Source organism: Apus apus, chromosome 2 (assembly GCF_020740795.1).
Source record: "Apus apus isolate bApuApu2 chromosome 2, bApuApu2.pri.cur, whole genome shotgun sequence".
NCBI classification, from domain to species: domain Eukaryota; kingdom Metazoa; phylum Chordata; class Aves; order Apodiformes; family Apodidae; genus Apus; species Apus apus.
The window spans coordinates 18,106,112-18,127,340 of NC_067283.1; the positions used below are offsets into that span (position 1 = coordinate 18,106,112).

General features: G+C 37.4%; 1 protein-coding gene across 3 annotated transcripts in view; it reads left to right on the plus strand.

The window, feature by feature from the left end:
* Nucleotides 1-21,229, plus strand: part of ARHGAP21 (Rho GTPase activating protein 21) — a 111,874-nt gene that overhangs the window by 22,158 nt on the left and 68,487 nt on the right. For 2 of the 3 annotated variants that reach the window (XM_051609960.1, XM_051609963.1), the window contains exon 1: nt 6,992-7,089. The exons of the other annotated variant lie outside the window; for it this stretch is intronic. In XM_051609960.1, coding sequence (XP_051465920.1) covers nt 7,006-7,089 — 84 coding nt within the window. In that variant the 5' untranslated portion in view covers nt 6,992-7,005. Of the gene's footprint in view, nt 1-6,991; nt 7,090-21,229 lie in introns of those variants that run through there. 3 annotated transcript variants of the gene reach the window in all.

Genomic DNA, 21,229 nt, shown 5'->3' on the forward strand with positions numbered 1-21,229 from the left:
TGACTTAGTAATTTTCAGTTTCTATGTTGTTTTTCCTAAAGATATCACATGAGCATTATAGTATTGAAATGTATTAAAGCACTGATGAGATTATCACAATCTCTGCATTTCTGTAGGGTAATTTGAGAATGGAAATACTGTACCATTATGGGAAAATTAGGAACTGAGTAGAGAATTGGTTTATTGACCAAAATAAGCTATGGAATGTAGTGTACACAATAGTAACTGTATGCTGAAGGAGTGGAAGGCAGTACCATCAAAAATGCAGGGCCTGTGTACTTCAGGCAAAAGACATCGGTGGAAGCAGGTAATATAATGGAGCAAAGAAGTAAAAATCATGGTATCTGGTATCTTTTGTGCATGCCATCAGTCTGTCAATCTGGTAATTCCTCTACAGTTTTTCTTGATCTCATTGGCTATTTTCGGTCACATTTCAAGGCAGGATAATGTCTCAAAGGTAACAAAGTGCCTGGAAGTTTGAAGCAACTCATTAACCTAGATGGAAGAGAAGCCCAGGCTAATGCTTCACACTAGGGTTGAACTGGAGGAGCTCTGGTGGACAGTCAGCACGTGCGTCACTGCTGTTGAGCCAAAAACCTCATTCTTTCCTTTATAAGGGGATCTGACGGACAAACTTATTTTCAGAATAAGTGAGATGACTGATCTGTTTACACTGCAAAACTGAGCTTGATCTACATGGAAAAAATTGAGAACCTGAAGAAAAATCTGAGTTTTCAAATTTCTTCCAATTGCCTAAAATGCTTGGAGAGATTACTAGATAGGTAGAGTTTATAGGGCTTAATTTTTAATTTCTTTTTTTACAAGGCTAGAGTTTGAACCTTGGAAAACACAGCATATAGAAGCAAGGTTATAGGGCCTAAACTAAAATTTCGTTTGTAAACTGAATGTGCAGGGATGTTTTTTATTTCTTGTAGAAAACCTTCTTTGGAAGAAAATATGTCCTGTTGGTACCAAAGACAGTAAATTTGATGCGATTTAATTGACATGCTTTTACCATGATTCCTGGAGTGTACACACGGACCACCCAGCTCTAACCTAATCATGGCTGCATCATTACCATTCCGTACAGTATGTCTTGTAAAGCTGCACATGTGATTTAGATTCACTTAGAGGTTTTATGAGGATAAATTCAGTGGTGGTGGTACATTATGGTAGCAATAAGCATTGCAGTATTTTTTTCATGTTTTAGTTGGGTGTGAAAATATTACCATAGAGAGAAAGGCCCAAATTAAGTCATGTTGCATTTCTTCTTTGAGTGGAGATTATGTAAAATAGATGAATAGTACTAACGTGATTTAAAATGCAGTTAATAAATACACTTGGTTTAGTTTTTGTGGTTTTGCTTTTTTGTTCTCTGTACAAAACTAAGGATAGTTACAGTAAGTGAACACTGAAACAAAACTGATGTAGTTTCATGGACACTGAGTTAGTCAAACAGGAGTTTCCCTGGGAGCATACTGTGTTTCTTTTGTCATCCAGAAACTTGCTGATGGAAAACAAGTTATCTGCTCTTGTGAGATGTTGAGCTGTAAGTAATAATGCTGATAGCTTGAGAAAACTTGCATGTTCTTGTGAGCTGTATCTCATTAACACCATAAATATTACAGAAGTGCTTAATGGAATTACAGAAGTATACAGCCCCAAAATTTTAACTGTGCATTTCTTAAATAGAACAGTGATAGAAGCTTGCTATCTGCCTTAGTAGAGTTCAGTTTGAGGACTATTTTGTTGTTTTTTTCCCAGCATATTAATTTTTGTGGAATAACATTAAAAAAACCGGTAATTTTCTGTAGCTGATGTTAGTAAAAAGTAAATTCTTACTTGGATAGCTGATCCTTCTCTGAAACAAAGGAAGAAATATGTAACTGAATAGGTCAGGTAGAGGTGAAGAGAAAATGCATCTTCTACCACATCCTAAACAGAAATTGGTTAGAGTTAGAAAACACCAAGCTAGTTTACTGAAAATAGCTGAGGTGAAAATCCAAGGAAGTGGACAGTACTTCAGCTTAACTGATGAACTGGTAGCTCAAGAGAAAAGGAGTTTTCTCGGTGTTATGACTCTTAACTTTTGAAAGATCGACTTTGCTATCCCATATCCTTCTTGGAAGCATATGGGATGCAAGAGGATTTTTGAAGAGTTAGGGAGCCAAACTGCTGAGTACCTCATTCTGCGTGAGTCTTTAAAACCTTACTAGGACAACTCCGTTTATATGATCTAGATATTATGAATTTGCTTGCGCAGAGTGTGTGTGTTCACAAAATAAATCTTTAAAAGGCATTGATTCATCGTAAGAGCTGATATGTTGATTAAAAGTATAAATTGTATTCATGCAGAACAAGAATGGCAGTTACACTAATCTCAGTTATTTCCTTTTGCTCTTAGTTTTTGTTGGAAGAGTGCTAAGTCTTGTGTGCTTTGTTGGTTTTTGGTTCTTGGGTTACTAAAAGAGTTGTACCGGACAGGTATGATTATATTAAACAGCATAAAATGGTACTTTCCCAGCTAGTTGTGTTCCGAGTTCTATTAACTGTATTGCATCTTAAAAAAAAAAAAAGGATATAAGTGGAAGGAAACACTCTAGATTTTTTGAAATATATAGAGATGTTTTTTGTATTTACTGTTTGTTTTTTTTCTTTTTAATTATCACAGTTTCATGTAATGATTCCCATGCTAGGAAATAATTCAGAATTGAAATAGTATTTCAGCCCATTCCTGCTCTTGACTTGGTTTGTAGGAACTTTACTCAGTGTCAGTATTATGAGATGGGCAATGGGTTTACTTTGTTTTTTCAATATGCTCTTCCTTTTTGTTCTTGTGTAGTTCTCAATTTCATTTACTAAAACAAGCCAGATTTCCTCTGGGGCTTAAACATCATCATTATAGGTCTACACCTTGTTGGTAACCTCTGAAATAGATTTCAATTGCTTTTGAAATTCTTAAGTAATTGTGATGTACAGACATGATTAATGGTATCACAGGGGATGGAGCGGTACTGTAAAAGGCTTCAACCTCTTCTGTTTTTGGGACAACAAAGGTGAATAAAATCTTGCCCTTCCTAGGAGCTTGTAACTTCTGGTGGACGATCATTGCTTTGCAGGTTTGAAAAACATCATCTCTGATGTGGAAGAAGGGAGGAGCCAGTGAAGATAGCATTTGTTGCTTGTGCACATGCCTACTTTGTTTTGGTTTTTAAGTCGTTGAAGTGTCAGTACAAAGAAGAAAATACTAGTTGCTCAGTATGGAGTGCAGCAAAGCCTTTGTTATATTGGACAGTAGTGCTGCTGAAACTCCTTTTACTGTCTCCAAGTATGCTAATTCCTTAACTGGATAGACAAAGTAATAATTAGGATTGCTTGTAACGGGACTTAATCTGTTCACTTGTGCTCCCAATCCAGTAATCATTTACTGAAGTACATTTCTTGTGCCTGTCTCTTAAAGATAACCTTAGAGAGTAATTTTTATACATTAACATATAGAAAGATTCACTATGCCTTCTTAGCTTGACTAGAATTAGCTTAATGGGGGGAAAAACTGGTTTTCTTTACTGAAGAGTTTACCCTTTCAAAGAACGTGATGTTCTAAGTTCTGAACAGCATCTTTTTGGGACACACTTCAGTGTGTGTTGGCAATGTGGTTGACCCCTGTGTACAGCTTGCATAATTACTCATGTACAGAAAGTATCTGGAGTTGTTAAGAGTTGTTAAGAAACAGAAGCTCTTCCTTTTTTCTGAGTGTGAGCTGTGTTTTCTGTTTCAGAAAGGTCACTGCAGCTTTTAGGTAGAAATCTAGATAATTGAGGGATATTTTTTAGGAAAATACTGCTTTTTCTCTCCTCTTCCTTTTAAACATCCCAGAGTTTGCATACATGACTGACAGATTCTGAGAAGTAACAAGTTGAAAGAAGTTGTTACTGAGCTATTTTTAGCTTAATTACCTCAAAATATTGAGATCCTGAAGCTGCAGTTTTTAGTACCGGGATAAAACATGAGACTTTTGAGAGGACATGGTGCTTTGGACAGGCTTTTAGTTTTTAAGTTCATAAATTGCATAATTGAGCTTCAATTTTATTGTATTCTTGGAATTTTAAGTGGTCTCCTTGTTATTTAGGGGGAGGGAAACTGCCCAGCAAAAGAACGACAAAACCTGGTTGTCATCATAATATTTATTTTAATCAAAGCTCAGTGTATGACAAGGAACTCAACTGAACATTTATGTGTGTACTCTGCCATTCTCTAGTTATGCAATGAGTGTGTGTTTAGACATTTTCACGTGAATTGCAGTGGTACATAAACACTGGCCAGATAGGATGAAAACAAATTGTTTTATAATTTCTGTAAAATGGATTTTAAAATAGTGCTAAAAAGTAACAGGTTAATAATGGCTGCTGGTTTTATGGGAAGAGTTGCACAAATGTGATTCTGGGGTTTAACTGACTCAGTTGTTATTTCGTATAATACTGTGCTGTAAGACACTTTTAATACACTATTTTGAATACTTTATTACGAGTTTGAGTACTTTATAGGGAGCAAATACTGAGTAATACTTTGTGTATCTTAAAGTAGATAATTGATAATGAAACAGATCACTGCAGAATTGTACTAAAATACTGTTTAAGAAGAGCCTGGTTGATGTTGTTATTAGTATGAAACAGCAGTTTTTGCATTTTCCAAATCTGTTTTCTCTCCTTCCCTCCACCTTATTTAGTTGATGACAGCATTTTTCCACAGTGCAACTAATGTGCAGCAGGCCACTTTTCCATCTGTGTGTAGGCTGCCCCCCACATTCTGCCAGCATCCCTGCTGAAGGGTGCTGGGTCGTTTCTCGTTCCAGTGTTCCTGTACTGTTACCAGTTCATTCTGCTCCAGCAGCTCTGCAGTAACCTCCTGCTTTGTAAGACCTTTCCAAACATCCCTTTCCAAGATTTCTCAAGCTTGGATAGTTACGATGTCTGTTGTGAGGAAGTGTATCTGTTCCACCTAGTAATAGTTGCTAAGCTGGGCATTTCTTCTAGCCCCTTGTCAGACAGGCTGCTTCAGTGCAGACCGTTTAACTTGTACTAGGAGCTTTTGTTTTGATATCTTGAGCTCCTAAATACCCTTTAAGTGCCTTTTCCGAGGCCACATTTATTTTATGCTTGTTGCACTGATACTACTGTTACCCTTTTTTGAATTAGGTCTTGTGAGGATAATGGAGAATCTCTGTCATGTACATCTTAAAATAAACCAGAATAGATTTGTTGTACACAGCTGTGACTTGGAAGTTTGCGGACTCTTCACACTGGTGAGAAGGGAAGAGGCTGGCTTGGACTCTGGCATTAATTCCCCGGACCCTTGGGATAAGAAATTAGAGCAAGATTTTTTGTTTGGTTTTGTTAAAACAGTCGAGGCCTTATTTGTATTACTGTTTCAAAGTTACAAGCTGCTGTTTGGCCATGCCATTTGTTTGATCCTTGTATACAAGTTTATTTCCAGAAAACTTTTACAGCACAGATTTTCTTTCATATTTTAAGTTGTTTTCAGTCGTTTGGCCATTACTAAACCAAAGACTCAACTGGCCAGCTGTTCCTGTAGCCATCCCTCCATACTTTCTCAAGATAGAAAAACCTTATGCATCTCACAGATGTTCTTCCTCAAGGCAGAGCATCAGTGCTGATGCAAACAAAACACTGCCCTTCTCCTGATGCATGTCTGGTCTCCTGTGCTTTCCTTATCCTTCTTTTTTTGAATGAGTGGCTGAGCCTGGGAGTGGGGGGACCCCTGAGGCCCCATTTTCTCTGAGACTGTCTCTCCTCCTTCCTTGGCTTCAGGTCAGAATGTTTTGAGTCCCTTCTTACGTTACTAGAGTGGTATTTGGGCTCTCCTAACACCTTCAGCAAAAAACATACTCAATTTTTAAATTATATTGAGCTACAGCTAGTAAATAAAACCATGCCTGTTTCCAAAATGTTTGTTAATTAGTTGTGGTATATAAACTACAGATTTTTGTGACTAGTAATAGTTGATGTAATCACTAGATAAAATGTGTATGTTTCTGTGGAAACATGTTTCCTGTGTTTCTGAATCGCACTGTTGAAGGGGAAGGGGTAATACAATGTAGACAGTCAAGATGCGGAAGGTGAGGTGCATGCTGAAATGGGGAGTTGGTCTCAATGGCAAGAAAACAAAATCCTTAAAGAAAAAAACTTCTTCAGTATTTCTGCAGTTTGTCAGGATCCCACTAATCTGTTTGCCTATCAATAGAGCAGTCATCATCCTTCCTTGCAAAAGGCAGACAGCATTTCTGTGCAATGCAAACGGTATTCTTGATATATTTAAAGGGGAGCCAGCGATGTAAGAGCCCAAAGTAGAGAAACCTATATCATTTTTATGAAAACAGAGGTTCTCTTGACTTTGAAAAGTTGCTGTCATTGTGCTGCATTTAAAATAGGAGCTATAAGCTTTTAAAGGACCTCATGGGTTCTGGGCCATCTCATTTAAACTGTATTATTACCTGGAAGGATTGGACCAGAGGGTCCTTGAGGTCCTTTCCAACCTGGCTTTCTGTGAAAACATAGGAGCCATCATGACAAGTGTGCTTAAGCAAGTTTAAGATTCATATGATGTAAATTATTACACTAAATTACTGATTCTCAGACTCACTTCAGCAGAAGCAGGAATGAAGGAGGGGAAAAAAAACAAACAAGCATAGTTTGAGAGTACCTTTCTGTGTTTGCTTTATTGAGGTTTCTTAGGTTGTTTTTATTTCCCATGTTTTTTCCAGGAATGCATAGTTTGGCAGCTTTGGAAGTATTATTTTGAAGAATGTTATGCAGTTCTGTTAGTATGTCTTCTTGAGCTGACACATGGTTGGGGTGGGAAGGGAGTCTGAACAGGAAGGAAGGTCTATGTTCCTGAATGTCATTACTGCATAGCTCTCATATCCTCGAAGATCACCGGGACAAAAGCTGAGTCAGAGCACAGCAGCAGTCTGCGCTAGAGCAAGACATGGCCCAGTTCAGGATTTTGGACTGCATGATTAATCACAACTGGAGCTTCATATGTAACCTGTATTGTGCGTGGAGTGGTCAGGTTTGTTGTTTGCATATTGTAATATGAGAATGTAATTTAGTATAAGGAGGAAAAAAAAAAAGGCTTGGGTTGATCTCTTCTCCCCACCCCCAATCCTATTGAGGATGTTGCGTTAGAAAGGTTGCTATTTACAAAGGCATTTTGTACAGTTACAAAACATAGAAAAGCATGCTTTGACTATATAATTGCTTTTTTTAACACTTTGAGTGCTTTAGATCGTTCTCTTAGGGTGTTAAATTTTGAGGGGATTTTACTTGATGAGTTGCTCAAAAAGATAAATATCACATATAGGAAGGGGTAGATATGCCAAGATAAACTGCATTGTTAGTAAGTTCAAAGCTGATTTGTTTTCCTGCTTTAAAAAGACTCGGACATCTTGGTTGTTTCAACATACTTCAGCATTAATATGTTTTAAAAAACAACACTGAGGGGAGCTTGACACTTTTTTTTTTTTAAACATACAGGATAAAATAAATTTCCACAGGATGTTACTCAGTTATTGATGTGGACAGATATGTCTAATTGACTGACTTACTGCAGAACTGAAGGGGAAAAAAAAGATGCCTGGATTTTGAATGGACATATTTTAAACTAGAATCCACTTATTAAAAGATTTTAAATAGTATGCAGTTGTAATATTACTTCCAAAATATTCTAGATACTACCTGTATTTCTTATATAACATTCAGTCAGTCACTGAATACAATTTATTTTAGTCTTATGTTGTGTAAGGGGAAGGTAAGTTCTTATAAAGTTGCAGTTTCAATACAGTAGCTAGAAGCAGGTAATTAAAAAATATTTTCTCTATACACAGAAGTCTTTTTAAGCAACATACCATTTAAAATACAAACAACCCTTGCATGTCATGTCTGTACTGTAACTTCTTAATCAGGAAAATACATTGTTGTGTGCTGTTTTTCTGTTTTTGTTTGTTAAATGATGCAAAGCTGATTCACAATGTAATGTCTAGGTTTTTTGAGTCATCTCTTTAACATGATAGGTTAAATAAGTCTCTTCTGTTTTATTTGGAAAAAAAAAAAAAGCATTACTTTAGTGTCGTTTTCATGGATATTTAACTGAGTTTGATCTAGTTTCTTACACATATGTAAGGATTCACCTTTATTGGCAAATTCAGTACAAAAATTACTTCCCATACTTGAGAGAAATTAAGAAATAAGAAAATGTTGGCTCATGTGGGAAGTCCCATGAACTTTTAAAGTGAGTTTGATACAGCTAGAGGGAAGGGAAAGTGGGATTGTTTTTGAAAAGACTGCCATGAAAGGTTAAAAAACACACAGAACAGCCTGCACTAAGTAAAACAAAAACCCAAACCAACAACTACCATAACAGAAATCACCTCAGAACAGGATTCGTGTAACCTAAAAACTGTTTCTTACCAAGCTGGAAAGAAAAACTAAGTCGTAGATCAATATGCTTCAAATTATTTGCATACCTGAGGTAGAAATGTTGCTGAACTGTTTGATCCTGCTAGATTTTATTATTGAATTAGAATATGCAGTTGCTGTGTTTGGGTTTGTTTTTGTTTCATATTACTGAAGTAAATTCCCTGTAAACTATGTATTTTAATGAGTTGCTGCTGATAGTTTTCTTTGAAATGAAGCGGCAAGTCGTTTGGTGGGATATTACAGTACAGCTACTATGGTCTCAACTGCATTGAAATACATTCGCAGAAATTGAAATTGTCAGGCCTGTTGAGAGATACAGGCTGCATCATGTGGCAGAATTGCTCTCCACATTCTTTTCCTAGCAGGCTCTTAAGAGGCTGCTGGTGAGAAAGCAGATGGGTGACCTATGAAGTCTCAGACTAACAGTTCTTTCTTAAGTGTAACCTCAGAGCACAATTCTGGTTTGGCTCATGGTATTCTTGAACTAGCAGAAGTTATGCAGTGTTTTGGGCAATTTCTATCCATTCTGACCCCAGTAAAACATCAGAGGATGAAATACTGCTTGTGATTTGAGAGCTGAGTTGAAGGTTTGCTTGCCTTCCAGGAAAACAAGTTTTCTCCTAAAGAAGAAATACATATTCAGGAGGAGAATAGAAACCTACTTAATTGTCCTTATCTGTTACTGAGAATTTCTGAAATCAGGTTACAGAATCATTCTAGGGGTTTATCTTGTTTTTACTGCTCACCCCTCTCTACCTTCTGGCATTTCCCAAAATTAGTTTTTTAAAACATAACATGAACAAGTATGAAATAGGTAGGAATATTTTTCCCTGTCTAGTATGATAATTTAGATTTTACAAAAGGTACTTTTACAGTCCAGGCATGAACATTTCTCTGACTGGAAACAGTTGTTCTTTGCTCTCTGATACAGCAAGTTGTGTGTAATAGAATGCTTTCCAAAGGTATGCTATGTTTTGTCCTAAACCAGAAACCTCTTAAAATGAAATTACTAGATGATAGAAGTGGGCATAGTTCTGTTGACATCAATGAATTGCAGTTTTTAGTCCATATCTTGGATGGGATTGATGACTATCATGTGAGATCCATGAACAACCACTTAGAAGCCTTCTGCAGTGATTTAAGAGTACAAAAATGAACCAAATTGCTTGCATTTTTTAATCTTTCACTCTTTGTTCATGGAACAGCTTCATTGCCTATGTAAGATTGCAAATGGAGGATTAACAAAGGAGAGTAGCAGGTAACAATTTTGTATCCTGTAGTAGACCACTGTAAATGGATTTATGTACAGATTTGTGTCTGTATTTATCCAGACTGCCCCAGCAGTATTGTAGGTGCTTAGTCTAGTATACAGTCTAGTAAACAAGGAAATTTTCATGGCTTTTCTTTTAAAAAAGTTGTATGTTTTTCCCTTTGATAGTCTGGTGTTCATGGAATTGTAGGCTAAGAATAATAGCATACTAGCTGTGATCCAAGTAAGAGTTTCTCTTCAAAAAAATGTCTCTTAGTAACATAACTAGTCTAATCTTCAGTAAGATGCAGAAGGAGCTACCTTCTTTGTCTTTTCAAGGACATCCTTAATTAGTCTTCAGCATGCAAGTGAACTGTTGGGATGCTTGGTATGTTTCTTCACCTTGTGGCCCTTGTGGGATGTGTTAGACATGTATTAGAGCAGGTATGTTTTAAACAATAAATACCACTTCCACAGATAGTTGGAAGAACTGCTGGTAGATAATGTAAATTAGATGATATGACAGTTTTGTGGTTTTTTTTCTCCTTACATGACGAATACTTTCCTTTCAAGTGTTAGATAGAGAACAGGAGACCATGAGTATAGGTAGCTTCTTACTGGCAAAAAGCAGGGGTCATCACTGTGCTCTGAACAGGCTTTTATTAGTTTTTGGAGAACAGATCTTCTCATGTGCTGTTCTCATTGGTTCTTTGATGAATAACTTACATTTTTTAATCTTATTTCTGCATTCTAACCTCTAAAAGTAACAACAATGTTCTTTCTGCCAAGTAAACACTACAGTCTTGGGTTTCTCAGCCAGACAGGTATTCTGCAAAGTTCTGTAAACCTACAGTTGGTCAAATTCCAGCAAAGACTGTATAAATGTACATCAAAGTGTGTTAGTATTTAGTGACATTACAGCAGCCAGCATCTCTTATTTCTACTGTTCTATCTTCAGCTCCTTAGTGCAGGCTGTGTTTTCTGTGAGGCAGTATCTAAGAAAGAGATGTTGCAGTGCAAGCCCAGCTCTCACATTGTATTGAAGCCCCAGAACGCAGCCTCACTGCAGCAGCTGCTGCACTGCAGCTATTTCTCTTCTTTCAGAGAATCTCCCAATAACATTAGAAAGCTTTTAAGTCTTCCAAATGTGTCACTTGCAGGATGAAATAACAAAGGTGGCTGCATTCTTTCTGAGATATTTCCAGCTCATAATGGTTTTGAAATGTTATTTTACAGTGTTCTCATTTCTATTCGTCTGCTGCCTTGGGGAGGGAGGGAATATGATAAATATCTTGTCTCCTAGCAGTACAGGGTGTGATGTTTTCAGTTTTATTGAGTAAAAGGTGTAAAATCACCGCAGGAAATAGCTGGTGGCTTTACTCATTGTGGGAATTTACATTACTGGGGAAACATTTTGTAATGTTCAGAAGTACAGAGAAGTAACCCGGCAACAGTGAGCAATTCAAGCTGTAGTAAATAGGCATGTGAAGACAAGTAGTTCTGAAATCATAGAATAATTTGGGTTGGAAGGGACCTTAAAGATCATCTAGTTCCAACCTCCCTGCATGGGCAGGGACACTTCCCACTAAACCAGGTTGCTTAAGGGCCCATCCAACCTGGCCTTGAACACTTCTAGGGAGAGGGTATCCACAGCTTCCCTGGGAAACCTTTTCCAGTGTCTCACCACCCTCACACCAAAGAATTTCTTCCTATTATCTAGTCTAAATCTACACTCTTTCAGCTTAAAGCCATTTTAAGAGTTGTATTAGAATAGGTTTGTTCTCCTCCTTAACTTCCAGACAGAGATACAAATGTAGATTGTCAGCTATATCAACCATTCATGCTGACATACTCAGTACTAACTGTGAGGAAGTACACAAATCATGTGTGATCACATCATAAGTCAATGCTCAGAAGCTTCTGGATTTGCAGCTAAACTGAAAATCCTGTGAACAGTTTTCTCCTCTCTATCCTCTTAGTGATATCTCATCTCTGGGCATAAAGATTTAAGGTTGTTTTTTTCAAGTTAATGACTTAACAGTGATTTTTTTTTTTAGCATCATTTTGTGCATTATATTTATGTAAATGAAGTTCTTCACTGAAAAAGCTGCTTTTCCTGTTGTATGTGTACAGTAGATGACAAATGTAGAGCTCTGAAATGATTTGACTTAAGTGTTTGGATGTATGACTTTATATCTGTCTGTGAATTACTTTTTTTTTTCTGTACAAAACCCAAGCCTTTTCACTTCTGAGTTTAAGGCTTTTAAAACTTACAATGTGGTGACTTGCAGATTATATAGTATGCTCAGATATCTCAAACATTGCACCAGGACTGTATTTAAATGGTGAGTGTCTGCAGGAGTTTATTAATAGTCTTTGTATTACAAAGCTTTAACACCGAGTAGCTCAAGCTGTGTATTCAGAGGTTATTTTTGAGAATGGAAGCTGTGTATGTGGGAATGTAAAGAATCTTGACACATTTGTCTTACAAGTTTTGTAGTGTTTTGAGCCACGTTCTCTGTGTTAAACTTCTTTAGGAAGTGGAGGCTTGGTACAGAGTTCTTCTTTCAAGTCAGTTGTTCTTGAAACTGTTCCCATGTCAAGGTAAATCTTTTGCGAAGAGTCAGACTCTGGAATAAAAATACACTTGCTGTAACAGTGTTTTGAGGGTGGCATTTTGGATTTTGACGTGGAGGGTCAATTCCCTGATCTTCCAAAGGCTTCCTTCTGGTTTTGGGCAGATGTTTCTGTTATACATCAAATAGAATCTTAAGTTGCAATACTGCAAGAACAGCTTGAATTATCAGTAGGTACCATAATGCATTTGTGCAGATGAAGTGCTGCATCTAGTCCATACATTTATTTCGTTTTCCTGTTTTTAGACCAGGAATGAGCATGTTCTATTCATGTTGAAAAAAATCAGTAGCTTCAGTAAGAGAGAAACCTCACCTACATTCAGTAGAGAGCAGATGTAAGGTGTGTTTCTGTCCCACTGCTGATTCCACAAAGTAAAGCACTTAGCATTGTAGCTGTATCATGGAGTAACCTAGTCCTGTCACAGAGGTTTGTCATAGGGACAGAGTCTGTGGAAAAGCGGGTGCTGGCTTAGGTGGTTTGGCCAACTTAAATGGTCCCTTTCAGAGCTGATTTTTGAACCAAGACATAGCCTCTGACTGTGGTGGAGAGAAACAGTATGAACTGAAGGAAATATGTAGGTAATTTCAGAGCTGGTGCTAGTTTAAAGCCATGGTGCATCTGGTTACTGAAATGGGGTCCACACAGGTCAGGTTTTACACTGTGTGAGGATTTTATTTTTCTTAATGGCTTCTGCAAAACTATTTCACGTATGTAAACAGATACAATAGTCTGGTGAAAGAGTAGTGGAAATTATCCGGGATGTTGTGGGCTTGATAAAGTCCATGTTATTATAGAAAGCGAAAGAATACAAACTTCATTGAAATGCATTCCTATTTTTGCAGTAGCATACTTAGCTGGGGACATTGGCGGTGTTTCTTACTGTTCCCTCCAAGTTTATAGGAAGCAGTGTGGGTCATGGGGTGGTTCATGTTCTTGAGTCTATCAAAAAGTTCCCCTAGGCTGAAAGAAGCAATGTAAGGTAGCCCTTAACAGGCAGTGACTGTACAAACTGCTCTTTATCACATCTGTCAGATTGCTGAGAAGGTCCTTTTATCAATGCATGGAGCTACCTCAAGCATTGCTTCAATGCTGAGGGGTAGAAGCATGCTTTCTATGTCCCCTGGCTGATATTTCCAGATTAGACTGTAAGGCGAGGACAAAGCATTTCCTATTATTAACAAGCAACAACAGCACAAGCAGAGAAAAAGCTTCAATTTAGCTAAATTAAGATCACATGATATTTTGCTGTTATGCTGCCGCCCCTGCAGATGTTTCCTTTCTTTCCAGCTCAAGGATGTAGCTGTTAAGAGGGGAGGCTTTTACTAATGAGCATATAAGAAAACAAGGAAGCTCTCAATTTCTTTGTTTTAAGTGGGTTTTTGACTAAATTTAATAATATGAACTGTGTGTTTTTATTGTAAATACTAAATGCAAGATATAAACAAAAACATGGTGCAAAAAGTTTGCATCTCTCTCCTGTGAAGTCCCTATACTTCTTATTCTGTTGATCCTGTTTCTTGAAATCTGCTGTTATTCTGTGGAAACATAAGTAGTGCAGATTTTGGATGTGGACAAGCTACTGCAAATCTAAGTGTGTATATGTGTATGTATATATATACACGCACACACAAAATACAGTACACTTTTTGTGTCATACATGTGTATAAAAATATAATAGACATATAGTAGATTAGGATCATTTTAATGACTTGAAAGATGTTAAACTTGATAGTATCAGGTGTTTACAGTGAGATCTGATAAGTTTATGTTTACATCTGAATAATTTGGGGATTAGGTGCTAACTGTGAAGTCCTGTTTCAGCTGTGTTAGAACACAGCTCTAGATCATGCCAGACTTGATCTTGCATAGTGCAAAAAGTCCAGGTATCAGAACTACAGTATAAGAAAACTGGAGCTGGCTCTGTGTAAAAAGCTGTTTCAAGTCTAGCTGGACTTAATGGGTTGGTATTCTTCCTGCTTCAAAATAGAAAAACAACTTTCTGGATCTTCCCCGACCTGAGTAGCTGCATGATCAGTTATTCAAGTATGTCCAGGTAGGCTCAGTTTACAGTGCCAATTGGTGTTACTGCGTTTAATGCAGAGCCATGTAATCTGAACTATTTTCAGTTGAACAGACACAGGGAAGCAACCCTTTTGAGACAGTCCTTTTTCAGACTGTCACGTATCACTGCATCTTTGAATGGTTTGCAAGTGTAAAGCAAGTTATTTGTGTTGGGATGGGGGAACTTGATTTCAAATTAAGATGATGGAGTTTTTCAGGTATAGGCTTCTTCTAACCCTTCTTGCTTTTATGTATTTAATTTTGGGGCAGGAGGGGGGGAAATGAGTATAAATGTGTGAGCATTTTAAAGTGCGGTAGGAAAGTAAAGGTTGCTTTAGATAGCCTTCATCTTAGGGTTTCAGGTCTTGTGGAGTAGTGATGAGGCTGAACGCTAACAGCTGTGCTTTGCAAAGCAGCTTTACATGAACAGTAGAGCACAGTAAAGAAAGTTTAAGCTGTGGAATAAGCTGCATGTGTGAAGGTTTTTATTTTCTGTGTGTGCCTTGACCTTTTTGACAACTGAAATCCTTTATCTTGAAAATTACTGTTTATTCTTTTGAATTATTGTGTTTACTACAATAGTAGCTAAAAAAGTACACCAAACACAGTTCCATCTGTCCTTTTCCTTCACCCCTGAACCACCTCTGTAGCCTGCACAATGCACAACAGTAATGCATGACTCCTTCCTGGTGACTCCCAACCATCTGCTGTGCTGGCACAGATACTTTGGTTTTGAAAGGTTGCCGATTTCTCACTTATTTCATACATTTGGAGTAGTCCTGTATTGTTGTGCTAAGCCTTTCTCTTTACCTGGGCTTGGTTTGAGGACATTGTTTATATATTTTATTGAATTGGGTTATTCAGTTCTGAGAGGCATTTCAATATCCGCATTGGTGCCCTTGCTGGTCCCTGCTGCAGGCAGCCAGCCACTGCCTTCAGTATTGAATGGAAAAAATACCCCAAGCTTGTGTTCCATCTGGGTGGGATTCACACTCCTGAAAGAAAATGCTAGGTTTTCTACCAGTCCCACCTCTTAGCAAATACCTTAATTAACTTTGCTTCATCCCCTAAAAAGGACCTATTGCTGTGGCCACCTGGTCTTAGTGATAAAACAATGCTTTAAAATTATAAAAGTGGTCTCCTGTGATGGAGACACCAAGACCTATGGTCACTCCATTGAGTGATGTTCATGCCTTTGTTTCCATGCCCTTGCTCTGAAATGTCTCTGCTTGTTACCTCTATCAGCAAGACCCTTTAGAGAGCTGAGTGGGGGAGTGCTGCTTGCAAAGACCCCCCACTGCTGCTGGTGGCTGCTCAGGGCCTCCCTACGCAACCAAAGTGAGCGGCGAACATGGGAAATGGCACTGCCCATCCTTGTCCTTAGACTCATAATTTACTGATGTTTCCTGTTGTTTGATACTGAAAGCATTAATTGCAGTAACTTTCTCTCCATCTGGAGTCATGAAGTATTTGGATCTTGTTTGGAAAACTAGTTGAGTTCTTCAATTTGTTTGCCTTCATTGACTTTTCTAGTTACAGCTACAACTCAAGAGAAAGGTTAGTGTTGGGGAGTCTCAGCAAATATCCTGCACTTTGCATATGCATACCACCCATCCCATAAGAGATGAATGGGACTCCCTGGTGACTCTGAGAGCTGGCAGTTTCCCTGAGTTCTGAAGTTGGAGAAGTCTTCCTTTGGAAACTGTTTGGGTTTTGTTTTGTTTGGGATTTTTGGTTTGGGGTTTTTTTTCCTTGCCTTTTTTCCCCTCCTTCTCTGAAGAGTTGCTGCATGGAAGAAGGGCTGTGCCTCTTAGTTCCAAAAGCAGACTGTATCTGCTGTTAGCAGTGGCCCCAGAAAGAGGGCCCTGTCTGTCCAGTTTTATCTGTCTCTGTGAATGCCATCTGCTGATTGTTGTATGTGTGAGGACTCACTCTCTATCACCACATCTCAGCTTTCTCTTGTGGTGAGAGTGGTTCTGCAGCTGTTTGATCTTTTGAGTTTTGAGGGCTTGTTTACATCTTTATTTCCAGTTTCAGGTTCTTCATGGCAAGGCAGCCTCCTCTTGATGCCTACTGAAAACAGGCTCAGGAGTTATTAGCATTGGGCAACCAAGGTATTTGTGCAGATTTTGTAAGTATACAGCGCTGAAGTAGACAGCATGGAGACAGATACCTTCTGTCTCATGCTGTGAAGGTATTACTACCAGTCAGTAGGTCCAGCATGGTCTGTTGGGTATAATCAATTTCTTTGTCACCTGTTCTGCAAAAGAACAGAGGAATATTTAGGGATGTTGTGAGGTAGAAAACACTTTACTCTTCTGTGCTTCGTTATGTTTGTCTCCAAATGCCAGATTCTTCTGTTTAGGGTATGCTCTTACAGCACTACCCTGCAGATAAAGGCTTATTCATCCTGAATTACTTTGACTCCAGTCTGCTATGTTTTGATCATGTCTAATTAGCGAAGTGCTATTAATAAAAAGTACATGTCAGCACATAGTAAATGTCAACAATTACACTAATATATTGTATGTACTGTTGTGTTCCATATATTGTACTGTGAGTTTGTATCACATATAAGTTGTATATGAACTCATTATTGGGTAGAGGGAAGCTTTTCTTTTTAAAATTGCAGTGATTTATTTCTACTTAGCGAAGTTCAGTTTGACATACAAACAGGGGAGATTACACTTAGCCATGCCAAAATAACATTCATCTTTCTAAAAGGTAGACAAAAAAAGGTACACTTTTTGATTAAATCAGAAATCACAGGAATGCAAGCAGTGTTTGAACATGATGAGAATTTAGATTTAGAGAAAAGTATGTCAACGTGAGAGCCAGATATTGCATAAGCAAAATTTTTTTTTAAAAAAAGTATTTAAGGTAGAGGCTTTGCATATGGATGTCTTCACAGCCTCAAGGCTGTATAATGTCTTCTTACATGAAGGGAGAGAGAGTGTGAGAAACATCCTATGGAGATACTAAAGCATGTAGGTAGATGAAACTCACGTTTATTATGTGTCTGCTCTAAGTGTAAGTCTATATGTAAATTAAACAGTAATTATTAATTAAAGGTTTTTTAACCTTGTTGCTTTTTTAGCATGAAGGATGACTTCAGGGGAGCGTGCAAAAATAAATCTTGCAATTTTACACTCAAAATACTGAAATGTTTGGTATTATTTGTTAATAAACTGTACAGGCTAACTTTGGTCATGGTAAAGAAGGAACAGCTTTGAGTGACTGGTATGATGCATACACTGCTGCAGATACCTTTGGAATTCAGGTTAAAGTATCTTAACAGCTGTAAAATATTTAATGGGTGCTTTCCTCAAAATTTTGGCCTCTTCCTTTTTGCAAATTCTAGGTGCCTTTTTTAACGGTGTCCGCTAGCATCAAAGATCCATGTAGGGTTTTTATAAGTTTCCTTTTATCCTAACAACTTGGCAGACTGATTTCTGATGATCAAGTGTGAGTTTGGTGATAATGATGTTTACACCTTTGAGCTACCTTGTGAAGACAAAATGATGGAAGACTTCTTTGAGGGACATATACTGCTAGGTTATACTTCCTGCCTGAATTTCTATCCTCCCCAACATCCTTTCCTCCCTATTTAGGTGAAGTCTGTAGGATTTTGTTGAGCTTAAAAACCAGTTTGGACAAGTGGGGGCCTATAATTATGTAGGTTTTGAGTTTTCTGCATTCCAGTTTTCCTGCTGATATCTTTGCAGGGTTTTTTTTTTTTCAGTGAGAGACTAAAATGTTGCTGGGGTTGAAAGTGATGGAACTCATTTTCTTGTTTCAAAGACAAAAATATATCCTGAATACCTGGAGGATGGATTTGCTTAAGATGTCACCTTTGTGTCAGTTACGATTTTGCTTCAACTGGGAATTACTTCCTTCTGTGTAAGATGTTATTTGTGCATTCCAGTCTAGTTTAAAGACATTAGAAATGTCTTATCTCACCATGGCTTGAGTCTTGTTTCAGTGTGCGATCATTGTTTTTTATTTATAAACGTGACTCATCTCCCAGCAATCTTTGATTTATGAGCTTGAGGAGACCTGAAAGGTAAAGACTAACCTTCCACCTTGTGTGAATGATCCTGCTATTGAGGTGCTACTGAGATAAAACCTTGCCTGGCTTTCTCTGGGTGTTGAATATGCCTTGCTGTACTGCAAATGAGGGTGGAGATAAGGCATCTCAAAGAAAAGTGGTATAACCATTTCTTGGGCAGTTTTAAATGTCCATCTTGCATCTTTCTTGGAGGAAGTGTTACATGTTTTAAGAACACGAGGCTGTGTGATTTGGCAGGTTTGTAGTTATTTTCTATCACATTGAAGGACCACGCAACCAACCATGTGTTTGCCAAAGGACTGAACTTTTACTCTCAGTTCACCCAATGTGCAGGAGTCCAGGTCTGTGACCACAGGATCAAATGATATGGATCAAGGGGACATGTCCCCCATTCTTTGCTTCATAATTTCTGATCAGATGAGTGTATAAAAGAAATAATTTTTTGAGGGGTGTATTTTTGCTTCATTTGACATTTTGTCAGCTTCTAGCAAAATGATTTGAAGTTCTCTTCTTGAGACTAAAATGTTCAGTGGCTAATTAAAACTTTATTTAAAAATCATGAGTGGAAGAACTTGACTATTAAAGAAATAAATGCTAACTTGTAGTGAAAGCTGCTGTTAGGTAACCCTGTAAAGGCAGGGTTTTTTCTTCTATTCTGTAGACTTAGCCAGAAGAGACCAAGAAGTCAGAGTATTTTGTTCAAATAGTCAAGAAGACTATTGATAGGTTGAATTCCAATTATATAAGACTTACATAAGGATTTTTAGCATGTTCAACATAGGTCTGTCTGTAAATCGTTCAGAATTTTAAAAGAGGAGCTTAGTAGAGTATGCAGGTTGAGTGTGTTTACCTTTTTAATTTTTTTTATACTGATACAATGGGAAGTTATTAGTGGGTGATTACGTTTTAATTGGAAATAGTATTGTTTACAAACCAATGCTTTTTATTGAATTTACATAATTCTCTTAGTGTGTGTTAAGTTTACAGTGATTTAGGTAGTTCTTTAAGGTACTATCTGATTTTTCATGGATGCTTTTATTGCTCAGGAAAAAAGGGGTAAATACAATATTAAAACAGAATGCGTTTTACAATGCAATTAAGCATCTGTTGTATGTCCTTTTAATTGCATATAACAGGAAAGGATGGTTTGAGATACTTGATGCAGAAACCTTGTACGAAGAAATCCTGAGAGAAATGGTGCTTGAATCATCTTTAGTAGCCTGAGTTTCTTCAGTCCTTAAACTGGATTGCATGCATTCTGACTTGGATTTTGTGCATTGAATCTATAGAGAAACAAACAGATCTTAATTAAGGAATATGGCAAAATAATCTTTAGTTTGTTAGATTTTATATGGAATGAAAAAAAAATTCATTTTTCATTCTCTTGAAATGCAAACAAGTTTACCCTAAAGACAAATTACCTTAGGGATATGAGATACTTACGTGTTTGTAATTTGATCACTATCATTTTTGGCTTGCCATGTAGGAACTCTGCCTTCAGTAGACATAATCTTGCCTATGCTAAACATCATCTGTTTCTTGCTGTCTTACATCCTTGTTTTCTTTGTATTTTTGAAAACTTGTTCTTTTTTAAAGCCTTCTCTGGCAAGGGATGTTCTGGTGGGTGTGATGTGGTTGGTCATGTCACAGGGTGACTCAACAGATGTTGACTTTTTTTTTTTTTTATAATTCAGGTTCTTGTTTATAGTGGTAGCTGAAAGGTGGTGTTACTGAACATGTCTCACATTTATTAATAATAAGATTGGCTTTTTCTGTTGCCCTGCTGGCAGACCTTACATGGGGTTCAAGGATGGCATGAAGATAACCTTCCACTCCCGGCAGGCTCTTTCAAGAGATAATTATTTGACTGGGGAGTACTGTTGTTTATGAATAGCTGTTCAGCAGCTTCAATGAATGCTAAAAGTTTATATGGAGTTAGAAGGAAATTGTGGGTTCTCTTCTCACTACAGTCAAATGCTGTACTTCCCATTTCTCAGACCTGGTGAAGTTCTCTGTATGGCTGTATTTTGCAGTGAAGTTGCAGTATTTCTATGTGTAAACCTCAGTGATCAGTTGTTTATACATACTAAAATTATCTTTGGCTAATTAGGGGGATTTTTGTCAGAAAAAAAAAGATGAAAGTATATTGTAGGTTGTTTTTTTTCAGTGCTACATTTAAACTTACTGTTTTCATGTCCATAATAATAAGTATTTACTTATTACAATTTTTTGACCTTGTGTGATACCTGCAGTTGTTTATGATTGTTCAAAACTTGTGCATCAAGTATTGCCTATACAAAAATTTCAGGAGACAAAAGATTGCAGGAAAATGTTAAATAGATGGATTCCTGCCTGTCCCTTAATGGAAGAAATCATTGTCATATTTTAGAGGCCAGTGGTATTTTTTTATTAGGAGCTATTTCCTTTGCCAGTGTACTAGGATCAGAATGTTCTTACTGGCTCTGGTTTCTGTGCTTGTCATGAAAGACTGAGAAGGGACTTTATTTGTGCAGAACTGAAAAAAATGGTGTAATGTTCAGAAGCTGAACAGATTGGTTGGGAGGTCTTCAGTAACAAACCCCATCCTTAGGCAAAGGTAACTAAGTTAACCTTTGCATCGCTTGAACTTTAAACTAAGACTGTTCACCTTGGCAGTTCCACAGTCCTTGCTAGTATTTGCATTTGTTAGTCATCTAATTATAATTTTGTAGGCTTTAC